Source organism: Nicotiana sylvestris, chromosome 6 (assembly GCF_000393655.2).
Source record: "Nicotiana sylvestris chromosome 6, ASM39365v2, whole genome shotgun sequence".
Classification (NCBI taxonomy): domain Eukaryota; kingdom Viridiplantae; phylum Streptophyta; class Magnoliopsida; order Solanales; family Solanaceae; genus Nicotiana; species Nicotiana sylvestris.
This window is the reverse complement of record NC_091062.1, coordinates 164346673-164360797: the sequence shown is the minus strand read 5'-3', so window position 1 is coordinate 164360797 and position 14125 is coordinate 164346673. Positions and strand designations below refer to the sequence as shown.

Here is a 14125-nt window from a genome sequence, read left to right as displayed (position 1 = left end):
AGGTGATTTTAACAAAAATGACTGACTCAAAATATTTTACAGAGGGGACCAAGCTTTGAACACGGCCTTTAAGCACTTCGGGGACGAAGATTTTAAGGCTGTGTGGGTCTAAAAAAACGCTAAACAAAACCCAAAGGTGGCTGTTTATGCAAAGTCAGCCTTCCGGCGTCCCTTTCGGGAACATTCAGCTATTTATGATAAAACAACGTCACCTGACTTATTTACGACTCTATTAAAAATTTGACACATCTTTTATTTATTTATTTACTGATTTTTGGCTATTTAGAAAAGTGGGGTTGAACCCGACGAGGGTTGCCTACGTATCTCACATCCGGTGAGAATCAAACCGGCATAGTTCGGGAATATTGTAAAAATAGGAAAAATCGAATAAACCTAGAAATCAGGAATACGTATATTTTTTTTTATATTATTTTTTTTTTTGTTTTTGAAAAGAGGTAAAGATTAAAGGAACTATATTTTTTTTTTATATATATATATATTTTTTTAACAAGTCTCAATAAACAAAACAGTTTTTTTTTTTTTTTAGAAAAATTCCGGCGAAGTTTTGACACTACTTGGACATTGGTTTTATTTTCCAAAAATAAGTAATTATCTCCCCTACGCTGCTATTTTCCCTTTTTTTTAAGAACCGGTCGACATGCGGAACCGAAGCAAATAAATGCACAACACAGATAGGAATGCAGCATGATGGTCTTTTCCATTTCAGGTTGCCTGTCCTAGACGGACCCAACCCCTGTGTTGAGTCCCCTAAGTCAAATGCAATATGATGCAAATAAGCGTTCCTACTAGGGATCCGGCATGAAGTTTCGTTATACTAGGTTTAAACCTTGGTATTTGCTCTAGACTGTGTACCCGAGCGGACAACTCGAGTCGAGGAGGGGGCTACGTACCGGGGACCCGCGAGATCGTCCGGCTTTGTAACTTGTCCGACCTCTTTCTTATTTCAGGTATTGACACTAACAGAATAGGGAGTCTCGACCAGCGAGCTTCTCCCCGGAGGTAAGAAAAGAAGGGTTTCGGCACAGTTTATATACAGTTCAGATAATATCAAAAGCGGTAAAAGACAACATTTAGCACTTTTATGCAAAACATGTAATAAAGATCAGATAATAAGCCAGATATAACAATTATTCTAAGCTCGAATTCTTGGACCCTGAACCAGTGGTTCTGGGTCACAATCCCCAGCAGAGTCGCCAGAGCTGTCACACCTCCTTTTTGCGCGCCCGCCCCGAAGGGTTAAATGCGCGAGGGAGTTTTTCCAATTTAAGTGACAATATTCGAAATGAGATTATTTATTTAATTCAGAGTCGCCACTTGGGAAAGGTTTGGCTTTTGGTGTCCCAAGTCACCGGTTTATCTTGAATCCCAAATCGAGGAAATTTTCGACTTTTCCAAATGAAGTCTGCGAACCAGAAATTCTAAGTAAGGAATTCTGTTGACCCGAGGGAAGGTGTTAGGCACCCTCGAATCCCGTGGTTCTAGCACGGTCGCTTAAATTGTTATAATGGCTAAATATCTGATTTAAATACATGTTGTGACTTATGTGCTTTTATTAAGTTTTAACCGCTTTTATTATTATCATTTATTTTACAGAATTGCAACGTCGTGAAAATGCATCTCGAACCACGTCACAATCAATGCACCCGTGATTGTCGACACATTTGGACTTCGTTGAGATTTGGATTTGGGTCACATCAATGTGCACCCGAATTTAAGAATGTGATTTAATTAAGTCGCGCCAACAGAGTCTAACGCGTTATTATCTTTGTAGAAGGCCATGAAATTTATTAAATGGCCTATCTTGAATTCTAAATAATTATCATTAGTTGTTGAGGGCCCCGCAATTGGTTTTTTTTTATTTGGCGAGGCTCGTCTTATTATTTTTAGAAGGGTATCCTACAGTGACTACATTTCTATTATTTTTATTTCCAGAGATAGAAGAAAGGAAAGTGTGTGTGCTAATTGAAGTATATACTTCAGCTTAAACCAAACTCCTGTCAATTTGATTGATTACTTTTAAAGTAAAAAAAAGACGTCATGCCTTTTACGAAAATGATTTGGTCGAATAAAAGATTACATATGAAATAGATGAAATGCAATACTTAATCCGCACATTTCTTAATTTGAACTTAACTGAACTTATTTGAACTAGGTTAAAGGATAACTGGCGAAGTAAAATGCTTTAATTTGACAAGGAATCATATACGAGTTAGCGAAATACAACGTTTAGTCTGAGCATTTCTTGTATTGAACTTAACCAAACTTATATGGACTAGTCTTACTAAAAAAAACTAAATGAAACAGAAAACAGTATTGTGTAAAGTCGAAATATGCATACTTATACTAACAGACAATTGTCGAGCTCAAATACAAAGGGGTGAAACTCAGTCGGCTATCAGTATACTCTTTTGAACTATTGAAACATAAGCTAAATCAATTTCCACAAGGCCTGTTAATGTACTATGAATATTACAGCAAATGCTTGAACTTCTTCAACCTTTTTCATTTCATGCTTTCAAACTGTTTCAATTACATCAATATGGGACTTGAAATGTGTACCTGAAAATGCTGAAAGTGCAAAGGAGAAGAAGAAGAAGATGGGAATCAGCAGCAGCAAAAAGGCAGAATTAACAGTAGCAGCAGGACAAAAATGCAGCAGCAATAGTGAGCAAGATAGCAGCAGCAATCAGAACAGCACAACAGAAAGGATTCTGTTGCGAGATGGAACTAGAGTTGAAGGAGAAACAACCCGATGAAACAGCACATAGTGTGATACTCCAGACAGTCCAATTCCGGAATATACCAAATGCAGCAGAACACTAACAATAATCTCGATTGAAATTTAGAAGAAAGAACACTGCCTAACGTATTGGCAATAAATGAACTTCAGACAAACGAGACCAAGTTTCTGATTTCTTAATCTGTTTTCTCTCTTTCTTGCTCTCTTTCTGTTCCTGTCAACTCTCTCTTTTCTTTCTATCTTCACAGTGTGTGTGTGTTTCTTTTCTATCAGCTCTTAAGGTCTAGAGTGTGTATTTTCTTTCCCTCTCTTCTCTGCTCTCCCCAGTCTATCAGATGTTTTTCTATCTCCTTGTCTCCTAATTCTGTCCCTCTTTTATAAGCCTAAACCTCAGCCCTTCATCAGCCTGTTGGATTAATCAAATACCCCTCCCATGTGCTGCCCCTTTTCAGTTCCACTTAGCTAATTAAGTATTAAAACCCCATCATTCCCTGGCAGATTTAGCTTTTCCATTTTATTTAACTAAAAGCAAGTATGGGCAGTGGGATATGTTGACAGCATATGCTGTCAAACCATTTTAAAATTAAACAAGGACCTTTATGCAGGCCACAGGTTGTGCACAAAGCACATGAGGTGCACCAATGCACATGAGGTGCACCAATGCAAATGCTGTGCAAGAGTGCACATGCCCTCCAATTCAGCATTTAAATCAAACATCCCTTTTACATTACCGATCCAAATCAATAGCTATAAGTAAACAAGATTGGTTCTTAATTGATTTAACAAATGTTCGACAGAAGCAAATCGATTTACTATGCTCAGACAGTTGAAACTAATTGACGACTCATGTCGACTCGACTATATTAGCATTAACGTACACAATCGTAGCCAAAAATCAGACATTCAGAAGTATGGGACACATGACTCGACTTATACTGATTAAAATAGAATGGTACTTCGAGGAATCAGTTAGTCAGTACAAATTTGGAATACAACCAATACGCATGCCGTATCAGAATAGGAGGAGAGGGATTCAAGACAAACACAGATGTTCAAACAAAGTGGACAAACAAAAGTTGATAAAAATTAAAACAAATATGAACAGTCTTTTAAAACAAATCATACGGACTAAAAACAAATAAAGGAAAAGAAAGCAGACTTACCTTAAAACTTGAAAAGTTTAACAGTTTGAACTTGGATTTGGACAAACTTTCTTAAGGCTGAATGGACTTTAATCGAAGTGTTTCTCAGATGAGAAACACTTTGATTGAAGTCCATTAGACCTTAATCTCTTCGGTTGAACCGGTATGAACCAGTGACGAAGGACACAAAACCTTCAAACTTAGATCTGGGATTCAGGCTTCCCTGATCAGATTCGGACCAAACCAAGTATGGTTTGGTCACGAGGAGGGTCCGGGGAGTGTCTGGTATGAAACTGGGGTTGGTTGGGTTAGATCGAGTTTTGACTCGAATCTTCAAATGAAGATTCGAGGACCTGGGGGGTGATTCGAACCAAACGGTTAACAGGTCTATGTTCAGGGTGGTGAGGGGGTTCTATGGTGTTCAAGTGGAGGTCACCGGCGTTCAGGCCGCCGGGTTTCTGGTGAAGGTGTGCAGGGGCGGCTAGGGTTTGAAGGGGATGGGTTTGGTGAAGACGAAGGCGGGGGTGTTGGCTAGGGGGGCAGGGTATGGTGAATGGTTTATATAGTTAGTGGGTGGGTGAACCTCGACTGTTAGATCAATCTAGATCTACGGTCTGGATCTGAAGGCTTAAATGGAACGGTGTCGTTTTGAGGGTTGAGGGTTTGGGTTGGTCCGGGTGAAAACGGGTCGGGGCCATTGGTGGGTTATGGAAATGTGATCTTGGCCGTTGATCAATCTGAGATCAACGGCCCAGACCACACTGGGTTAAAACGGTGTCGTTTAGACACCCTCGGTATCAAACTGGACTGGACTGGGCAGGCCTGGGTTTTGGGCATTGTTTTGTTTGGGCCAATTTTAATAAATTGGCCCAAGTCCGGAAAGGCAGGGCCCTTTTTCTTCTTTTCCTTTTTTTTTCTTTTTCTTTTATTATTATAAAAATAAAAAAAATACAAAACTAAATAAAATCAAATTAAAATAAACACCCAATACAATTATTCACACACACGTTAAAATAATTCAAGACAAGTAAAATTAAACAAAACAAAATCACGGACAAAGATGCATGTTTATGCTTTTCTATTTAAACCATGTTACGGTTCAGATTATGCATGATACGTACAAATTTTTTGAATTTTGTTTTAATAAAGTAAATAAATAAAATGGGCCAAAGTCACAAATAAATCAACAAAGTGCCGCACAGAAATTCAAAATTGTACAGCAGGGCCAATTATTATTTCTTATTTCTTTTTGGAGCGATTGTCGTGCGAAAAACAAAAATCACGTGCTCACATGCACAGATTAAAGTCATTGAGGAAATCCCTAACATACTTTCAAACAAGAAAGAAGTTCAAAGATTAACAGGGAGAATTGCGGCCTTGGGAAGATTCATCTCTAAATCATCAGAGAAGTGTTTTAAATTCTTCTCAACCCTTAAGAAGCAGGATCATTTTGAATGGAATGAGGAATGTCAACAAGCACTTAGGAATTTGAAAACGTACTTATCAAATCCACCTTTGTTGGCAAAACCAAAGGCTGGGGAAAAGCTACTCCTCTACCTTGTTGTTTCGGAGGTGGCGTTAAGTACTATTTTGGTCGGAGAAGAGTAAGGTAAACAATCACCTATCTATTACGTAAGTAAATCTCTGTTAGATGCAGAGACGAGGTATCCTCAGTTAGAAAAACTTGCACTTTCGTTAATCATGGCATCTAGAAAGCTAAGACCTTACTTTCAGTGTCATCCTATCGTTGTGGTAACTACCCACCCTTTACGTAACATATTACATAAGCATGAGTTATCAGGTAGGTTAGCTAAGTGGGCAATAGAGTTAAGTGAATACGAAATTGCATACCAACCTAGAACTGCTATAAAATCACAAGTATTAGCTGATTTCGTGGTTGATTTTAGTCAGGGAATACAGTTAGAAGCAGAAAAAGAATTACAGGTGTTCAATGGAGCTAACCTAGGAACTTGGACTTTATTCACTGATGGCTCATCTAACGTGAGAGGAGCAGGTTTGGGGGTATTATTGGTACCACCTACGGGTAAAACCATTCGGCAAGCTATTAAATGTCATACCATAACTAACAATGAGGTAGAATATGAGGCTATGATTGCAGGTTTAGAACTGGCACGAGAATTTGGCATAAATCAGATTATAATCAAGAGTGATTCACAACTCGTAGTTAATCAAATACTGGGGACTTATACAGCCAGGGAAGCAAGGATGCAGCAGTACTTGGAAGAGGTACGGGAATTGATAAAACAATTTCAAGATTGGAAAATTAGACAAATACCCAGGGACGAAAATCTTGAAGCAGACGCCCTAGCAAATCTCGCATCTGCGGCCGACGTGGCAAACGATGCAAATGCCTCAGTGATACATTTATTTCATTCAGTTCTTGATCCTGATGCGAATGAGGTAAATTTTAATAACTTAACCTGGGATTGGAGGAACGAAATTGTTGCTTTTTTGCAGTATGGAATCGTCCCTGATGACAAGAAAAAGGCTTATGCGCTTTGTAGGTAGGCCGCTCGGTACTGCTTAAAACAAGGAAATCTATATCGTAAAATGTTCGGTGGACCCTTAGCAAGATGCCTTGGACCTTCGCAAACAGAGTATGTAATGAGAGAAATACACAAGGGTCATTGCGGGAATCACGCAGGTGGAAGATCACTAGTAAGAACCTTAATTAGGGCAGGTTATTACTGGCTTAAAATGGAAGAGGAGGCAGAAAGTTTCGTGGCCAAATGTGATAAATGCCAGAGGTACGGTAACAATATGCATAGACCTGCGGAATGATTACATCCGGTCATTGCGCCATGGCCATTTATGAAATGGGGAATGGATATCGTAGGTCCATTATCGCAAGCAAAAGAACGGGTAAAATTTTTGCTTGTTCTCACTGATTATTTTACTAAATGGGTAGAGGAAGGTGCATTCAAACAGGTGCAAGAAAAGGAAGTCAGAGACTTTATTTGGCGGAATATCATATGCCGATTCGGCGTACCAAAGGAGATTGTATGTGATAATGGTCCTTAGTTTATTGGAGCACAGATCGCGGAATTTTTTCAAAGCTGGCAAATTAAAAGGAATACGTCAACACCCTATCATCCGGTGGGTAATGGACAGGCAGAATCAACGAACAAAGTCATTATCAACAATTTAAAGAAACGACTAGAGGAATCAAAAGGAAACTGGCATGAAGTGTTACCTGGAGTTTTATGGGCATATCGCACAACTGCAAAAATAAGTACAGGAGAAACACCGTTCTCATTGGTTTATAGAGCTGAGGATTTAATTCCAGTTGAGATAGGGGAACCAAGTACACGGTTCACATAGGCGATACAAGAATCTAATGACGAGGAGATGCGGGTCAACCTAAATTTACTCGAGGGGCAGAGAGAAGCTGCTTTAATAAGAATGGCAGCACAAAGGCAAGTCATAGAACGATACTACACTAGAAAAGCACGCCTCAGGTTCTTCAAAATTGGAAACATCCCCCACAACTCCCATGGTTGCTAATAAAAAAGGGGGGAGGTAAAATTAGAAAAGCTGATAAACTTGAAAGAAGAAGATACGAGAGGGATAAAAGACCTACGTGCAAAATTCCACTTCTCAGGGAAGGGAACATTATCTTCACCCACTAAACCAACAGTGGGGGAAACAACAAATCGGGCATACCAGCCACGATCCTTGTCATCTTCAGGGCTCACCAAAACCCTCTTACTCCTGGCTACTAGTGTAAAAACACCATTACGAAAAAGTCTAGATGAGTAAAGATGAATCAAGTGAGGGAAAGTAAAAGGAGCTTCAGCTTTAGTGGCTAAATGACTTAAACAGGCAACAACCCTCCATATGATTGGGCCAATTTGACCCAAGCAGACATTGAAAAAACGGCAAAATTCAAGAATGATTGGGTCGATTGCTAGTCTAAACCCTAAAGTAAAAGGGTAAGTGTAAACAAAAGAGAACCCAGTTAAATAAGAAGTAATTCTCTGATTCAGATTAGGGATAATAATGGGATAATCATTACTCCAATGACAGTCCTTACGAACCACAGAAGTCAAAACCTTTGTAATTTGAGTAGGGTAAGCATTGACACGATCTAATGTGGAACCATGGTTTCTAAGATATTCCATGTCATGGTAAAAAGACAATTCTGAAGGGACTATATCATCTTCTAAAGGTTCGCGAAAAGGTTCAGAATGATCTTTACCCCTAGAAGAAGATTTGTGAGAAGGGAACCTCTGGTTCTAGAGGAAGGACCAGAACCAGAAGAAGGCATAGACGAACCACCTCGAGTAGATCCTAAACTACGAAGTCTACCTCCCCTTCTGCGCCTAACAGGGGCATTGGGGAAGGAGTCAGTAATGGAAACTCTCTCAGGGTTAGGGCTTGGAGAAGACATATCGAAGAGGAATGATTTAAGGAAGAAGTAAATAGAGATTTGGAGAAATAAGTGTTCAATAAGCTTTATGTGATAAAAGACAAGGGAAAAAAATTATATTTATACCGATAAGCAACCGCCAAAGGTAAAAGTGCGGAGGTGGAAAGACCATAATTATGATAACTGGCACTTCATTAATAATGGAACCGTAAAAACCTTGAAAAAGGTTGCAAAAACTGTAGAGCCAATGGAAAATTGATACGCGTACGAAATATTAAATGGAAGTGACAATTGAAGTGTCAATTTTGTCATAGCATTAATGGTGACAAAAATTCTCGTTTTAATGAAATCCACTTCCCAAATATTCAATTGATGAATAAATGGAAAGTGAGGGGACTATCTGTATTGGGAAAAATTGCATTTATATATGCACGTGACATGTTGAGACACGTGGACTAATCAAATAGTCAAAGAATTATAATTAGTCAAGAGGCACAGGCAGCAGTAGAACGAGCAAAGGCAAAGGAAGAGGCACGGGAGGACATTTGAAGGATTCAGCGCCCGTACCTATTTAAATCATTTATCAAAAGGAATGGATCTGACCATAATAAAGAGCGCAGATACGAAATTCGACAGGCATTAAATACTGGATACGTTAGAGAATTTGTATTGATTACAATGATTGTGTAACGTAGCATTCAATGTCTTTAATTATTCATAATAGCCTCGTTATGATTTGGAGGAAATGCATATCTTCAAGATACCTATAAAAGGGAGGTATTTGGTCACTTGTAAACACAAGACACAATCGGAATATACTTTGATTCACTTGTTTTTCTCCTGATTACACTCTGGTTACTCTAAATTACTTTCTTCTACATATTCTTTTGATTATTAGTAACTCGCGTTCTTCTAAATTCTAACTTTGACTGAAATTCTATTTTTTGGTTAAACAAACAGGTTTGGACACATAAGTGTTAGGTGTATGTATACATAATTTTGATGGAATCTGATTCCTGAAATGCTATAGAAAAATATTAACTATCGATGTTTTACACTTCAATACCACACCGGAGTTAGATTTGTGTGGCGCCCAATTTTCGTAATGCACTGGTATATTGAAGGACCTGGTTCTTCGATGCGTTCTTTATAAATACCTTAATGTTTTATAAGGAATCTTGCACGGATAGTCAAAATTGGGGTATCCTTTATAGAAAGTAAAATGGCAGGCTCAAACAATGGCAATACTCAGCTAGATGATAGTTCAGAATATGATAGGAAAAGTGAAGTTCAAGCCTTTGATGATTCAAAGGTTGGTGTAAAGGGACTTCTGGATGCTTGTCACAAAGTTACCGCGTATATTCTTGCACAACCAGCCTGTAATTGAAAACAAATCGGATTCCGATGCAGCTACTAAGTTTAGCCTTCCAGTCATAGATTTAGGAGGCTCGGGCAAAAGTGCAGCTCAACGAGCTGATATTGTCCGAGAAATAAAGGATGCTTGTGAAAACTGGGGATTTTTCCAAATTGTCAACCATGAAATCCCATCAAGTGTTATGGAGAAATTACTAGAAGGCGTTCACCATTTTCATGAGCAGGATCCTGAGGTGAAGAAAGACTTCTACTCTCGTGATGTCACGAGGAAGTTCACCTATAATACAAATTTTGATCTACACAAAGCCTAAACAGCTAATTGGAGAGACACCTTTTACTGTGTCATGGCTCCTAATCCTCCTCGCCCCGAAGAAATTCCAGAGATTTGCAGGTACATATCATGCTTACTACTAGTATACCTTTCTTTGCTTAGGCAACTTTAGCTCATACTAATTATGAAATGCTTCAGTATTGGCATGCTTATGTCGCAATGTTTTGACGTTACAGAGATGTTTTGATCAAATACACGGATTATGTGATGAAACTGGGGATTACTCTATATGAGCTACTCTCTGAAGCTCTAGGACTCAACCCGAATCACTTGAAAGACATAAAATGTGCGGAGGGGCTACTCGTAGTTGGCCATTATTATCCAGCATGTCCTGAACCAGATTTCACTTTAGGCCTTAGCGGTCACACAGATAGCGGCTTCTTGACTATTGTATTACAGGATCAAATTGGCGGACTCCAAGTTTTTCACAAAAATCAATGGGTTGATGTTGCTTTCATGCCTGGAGCTCTAATTGTGAACATTGGAGACTTAATGCAGGCAAGTTCACATTGGTCAAAAAATTCTTTTAATATAAATGTCACAAACTTGATCAATTAATTCACTAGTTTCTGTTTTGTTTTGTAGCTGATCACAAACGATAAGTTCAGAAGCGTTCTTCACAGAGTGCTAGCGAAAAATATAGGACCAAGAATTTCAGTGGCGAGTCTTTTCAGAATGCATTTTCAAGAAGGAAGTGAATCGAGATTATATGGCCCAATCAAGGAGTTGTTATCAGACGAAAATCCTCCAATGTACCGAGAAACAAGCAGAAACGAGTATGTCACTTATTTATACAACAAAGGGCTAGATGGAGCTTCTTTATTGTCACATTTCAAATTACAAAAAGAGTGACGGGATCTGCAGAATTGTTCATCATCTTAACAGTGTTTCACTGCTTCGCTATGGTTTTCTGCTCGTGTGTTCAATTAAGTATTCTTATACCAGTTGTACATGTATCTTTTAACAATTAAATAAGTACCTCAAGTACTGTTTATCTAAAGAAATTGAGAACAGTGGTTTCTTGAACACAAAATAGGTGTTATAAAACCATGTTATGTATTCTTGAGTATACATTGAAATTGTTTTAGCTTTTTCTTGAGTTGTCTAAAGATCACATGATGTGCTCTTCACTTTAGCTCTTTTAAAAAGTCTTTATCAAAGGAGATGGTAGTCTCTATCACTCAATTTTTTAAGGGTAGCCTTGAAGTAACAGTAAAATTATCTCCATATGATCTATAAGCCATGAGTTCAAGCCGTGGAATCTCTTGGGGTGTGGTCCTTCCTCGGATTCTGCGTGAACGCGAGATGCTTCATACACCGAGCTGTTCTTCTTTTTTTTTTAAATTCAGAAAAGTTATGACAAAATGAGTAAGATAAAAGCCATAGACTTGGTCAAAATTCCTGATCTTTTATTCAAGATTCAAGAGGTCTTTTGTTCTTCCCAAGTTACTAAGCTCTTGATTTAACTTCAACACGGTGCTTTTGATTAACTTTTAATTATTTAGCAGTAATTTTTTTAGGAAAAATTTCACAAACCTCCCCTGAGGTTTTTGTTGGTATACATGTCTACCCAGTGGTTTCAAATATTACACAAACCTACATTTTCTTATATTTTACTGTGACGAAACTATTTGTAACCTAAAATATTACACAAACCTACATTTTCTTACAATTTCTTTTTGCTTCTATATATGTGTAGCAAAACTAGCTTATGTTATTTTATTTTTTATTTTTTTGGAAAATGACACTGTAGTCACTCTTAAAATATTAGCAAAAAATATACTACATATTTTTGGTTTATTTTTTGTATATATAAATTGTTGTATGTTATATACAAAAAATACAAATTTTATATATTTTGCGGCAATGATCTTTGCCCTACTTTTTTCTCGTTAGATGAATGCATTTAATCGGTTCATTCCCCAACTTGTTTTACGGAATTCTAGGTCAAAAGCTGTACTCGAGATCTGCACTGTCTTAGCACCAAACTAATTAAAATAATGTCTTCCTTTTGAATATTGATTCACAATGGACCATTTCATTTATGAGCACTAGTTTGACTTTAACTAACTTAGTTGCTCAAGAAACTTAACCTTCTTGAAACTAAGAACAAATATGTCTTCCACTGAAGATTCACAAGCTGAACTGACAATGGATTATGATCGATTGAAGGAAATAAACGATTTCGATGATACAAAAGCTGGTGTTAAAGGACTAGTTGATTCTGGAATTGTGAACATACCAAGAATTTTCATTAGGCCACCTGATGAACTTGTTGAAGAGTTGAATCAGTGCAAGTCAACTCTAAAGATTCCTGTGGTGGATCTAAGTGGCGTAGAAGTTGAAGATCAACGTAAGAAAATTGTCGATGAAATAAGGGAAGCATCAGAAAAGTGGGGATTTTTCCAACAGATAAATCATGGGGTTCCTTCTTGTGTTTTGGAAGGAATGATTCTTGGGATTCGTAAATTTCATGAACAAGATGTTGAGTTAAAGAAAGAGTACTATACGCGTAATCATACGAGAAGAATTAGACACACAACATTGGAGAGCAGCCCGGTGCACTAAGTTCACGCTATGCGTTGGGTCCCGGGAAGGGTTAGACTACAAAGGTCTATTATACACAGTCTTACCCTGTATTTCTGCAAGAGGCTGTTTCCACATCTCGAACTCATGACCTCCTGGTCACATGACAACAACATTACTAGTTACGCCAAGTTTCCCCTCGATTGACACACAACATTGTGGTCTCTTTTATCTTAGATTAAGCAAAATTGTCTCACTTATTTCAATCTGATTTTGTAACAGATGTTATCAAATGACATGTTTGTAAGTGTGAATCATAGAGTTATAGCGAATAAGGTAGGACCGAGGATGTCAGTGGCGTGCTTCTTCACCGGTGTTTCTGCAACTCCAAAGATCTATGTGTAGGTTCGCATATATGTGTTCATAACACGCAATGGAAGACAATAACAATTCTAGGCAGAACTTTTCGTGTTTAAAATTTATTTGCATGTCAAAGATCGGATCTAAGACGTACCTGGTGAATAGAGTCTTGTTTCAAAAAATTTCTTCGATTGTGCGAAGACTCTATGCGTATCCACACCGAGACCGATCTTTGCTAAACTCTTTGATCAATGAAACCCCTCAACAAAATTGAACAAAATATTGTGTTGAAATTTTTCTAAAAAATCTCAATTTAATGTTACACGACAAGAACTGTTATTGTCAAGAATGTTTGTCTCTTGATTTTTATGTCTTCTCAAACCTGTTATTTTTACTTAAAAAATGGAAGCTAAAAAAGGGAAGAATAAAGAGTTTTTGCTACTGCAAATGAATGTCATCCGATTCTAAATCAAGAGTAAGTCTTTTAATATAAAAATTGAATCCATTGAAAAGTATATCTCATCTAAGTGGGATGATTATGACAAACTTCCTTTATTAACTTTATAAAAGTTTTCCATTGAAAAATATATCTCATTCTAAGTGGGATGATTATGACAAACTTCCTTTATTAACTTTATAAAAGTTTTTCATCGAAAAATATATAACATTCTAAAGGGATGAATCTTCCAAGATCTTGAGGAGTTTGAATTGAAATTCTGTCGTAGGAGATCAAGTGTTCTTCATTAATATTATATATATACACCTTATATAAACAAATATTAATTATATATATATATATTTCAACCGAGAGATACAATTTAATTTTCTGTCCAAATAAAAACTTCAATTTATTCACAATATTAATTATATCCTCTGTGCTAGCAAAGAATATAATAATATTTCATTTGGACTAATAACTAAATTTATTTGACTAATTAAATTCCTTAATTTAATTATCAAATAATAAAGTAATTAATCCTTTAGCAATGATCAGAACACTCATTAGTGTGCGACCCCATAGGTTCAATACTAAGCCGGTAGTAAATTGATCACATCAATATACTAATCAAGGGTGGCGTCTAGCAACACTCCTTAACGACCGGATAGAATGAAGTATACAATTTACTCTCAAGAACCAGTAGAAGAATAATGTAGTAATTCCTTCTATCCTTATAGCTCTGGATCACCCTAGGATATGGTTCAACTGTCAAATCCAAATAGGCGACCAACTATGTGTTCAT

The 14125-nt window shown here is 37.4% G+C and overlaps 3 protein-coding genes across 3 annotated transcripts; all 3 read left to right on the top strand.

Moving 5' to 3' along the window:
• Nucleotides 1-9491: 9491 nt before the first annotated feature.
• LOC104225412 (deacetoxyvindoline 4-hydroxylase-like) lies at nucleotides 9492-11088 on the top strand. The gene is made up of 3 exons (XM_070150091.1): nucleotides 9492-10058; nucleotides 10175-10496; nucleotides 10584-11088. The coding sequence occupies exons 1-3, from the start codon at nucleotides 10012-10014 to the stop codon at nucleotides 10848-10850; spliced, it is 636 nt and encodes a 211-aa protein (XP_070006192.1). The 5' UTR covers nucleotides 9492-10011; the 3' UTR covers nucleotides 10851-11088.
• Nucleotides 9516-9978, top strand: LOC138871609 (1-aminocyclopropane-1-carboxylate oxidase homolog 1-like). The gene is made up of 2 exons (XM_070149493.1): nucleotides 9516-9605; nucleotides 9670-9978. The coding sequence occupies exons 1-2, from the start codon at nucleotides 9516-9518 to the stop codon at nucleotides 9976-9978; spliced, it is 399 nt and encodes a 132-aa protein (XP_070005594.1).
• A 1025-nt stretch (nucleotides 11089-12113) lies between the features above and the next one.
• On the top strand, nucleotides 12114-12566 carry LOC104225413 (1-aminocyclopropane-1-carboxylate oxidase homolog). The gene has a single exon (XM_009777193.2). The coding sequence runs from the start codon at nucleotides 12114-12116 to the stop codon at nucleotides 12564-12566; it is 453 nt and encodes a 150-aa protein (XP_009775495.1).
• The last annotated feature ends 1559 nt before the right edge of the window (nucleotides 12567-14125 follow it).

Bases quoted from the DNA above. Each gene is read 5' to 3' on its own strand.
- LOC138871609 (XM_070149493.1), top strand. From the start codon at position 9,516: ATGGCAGGCTCAAACAATGGCAATACTCAGCTAGATGATAGTTCAGAA. The intron at 9,606-9,669 runs GTTGGTGTAAAG...TTGCACAACCAG, and splicing joins AAGCCTTTGATGATTCAAAG to CCTGTAATTGAAAACAAATC.
- LOC104225412 (XM_070150091.1), top strand. From the start codon at position 10,012: ATGGCTCCTAATCCTCCTCGCCCCGAAGAAATTCCAGAGATTTGCAG. The intron at 10,059-10,174 runs GTACATATCATG...TTGACGTTACAG, and splicing joins GAAATTCCAGAGATTTGCAG to AGATGTTTTGATCAAATACA. The intron at 10,497-10,583 runs GCAAGTTCACAT...TTTGTTTTGTAG, and splicing joins ACATTGGAGACTTAATGCAG to CTGATCACAAACGATAAGTT.
- LOC104225413 (XM_009777193.2), top strand. From the start codon at position 12,114: ATGTCTTCCACTGAAGATTCACAAGCTGAACTGACAATGGATTATGAT.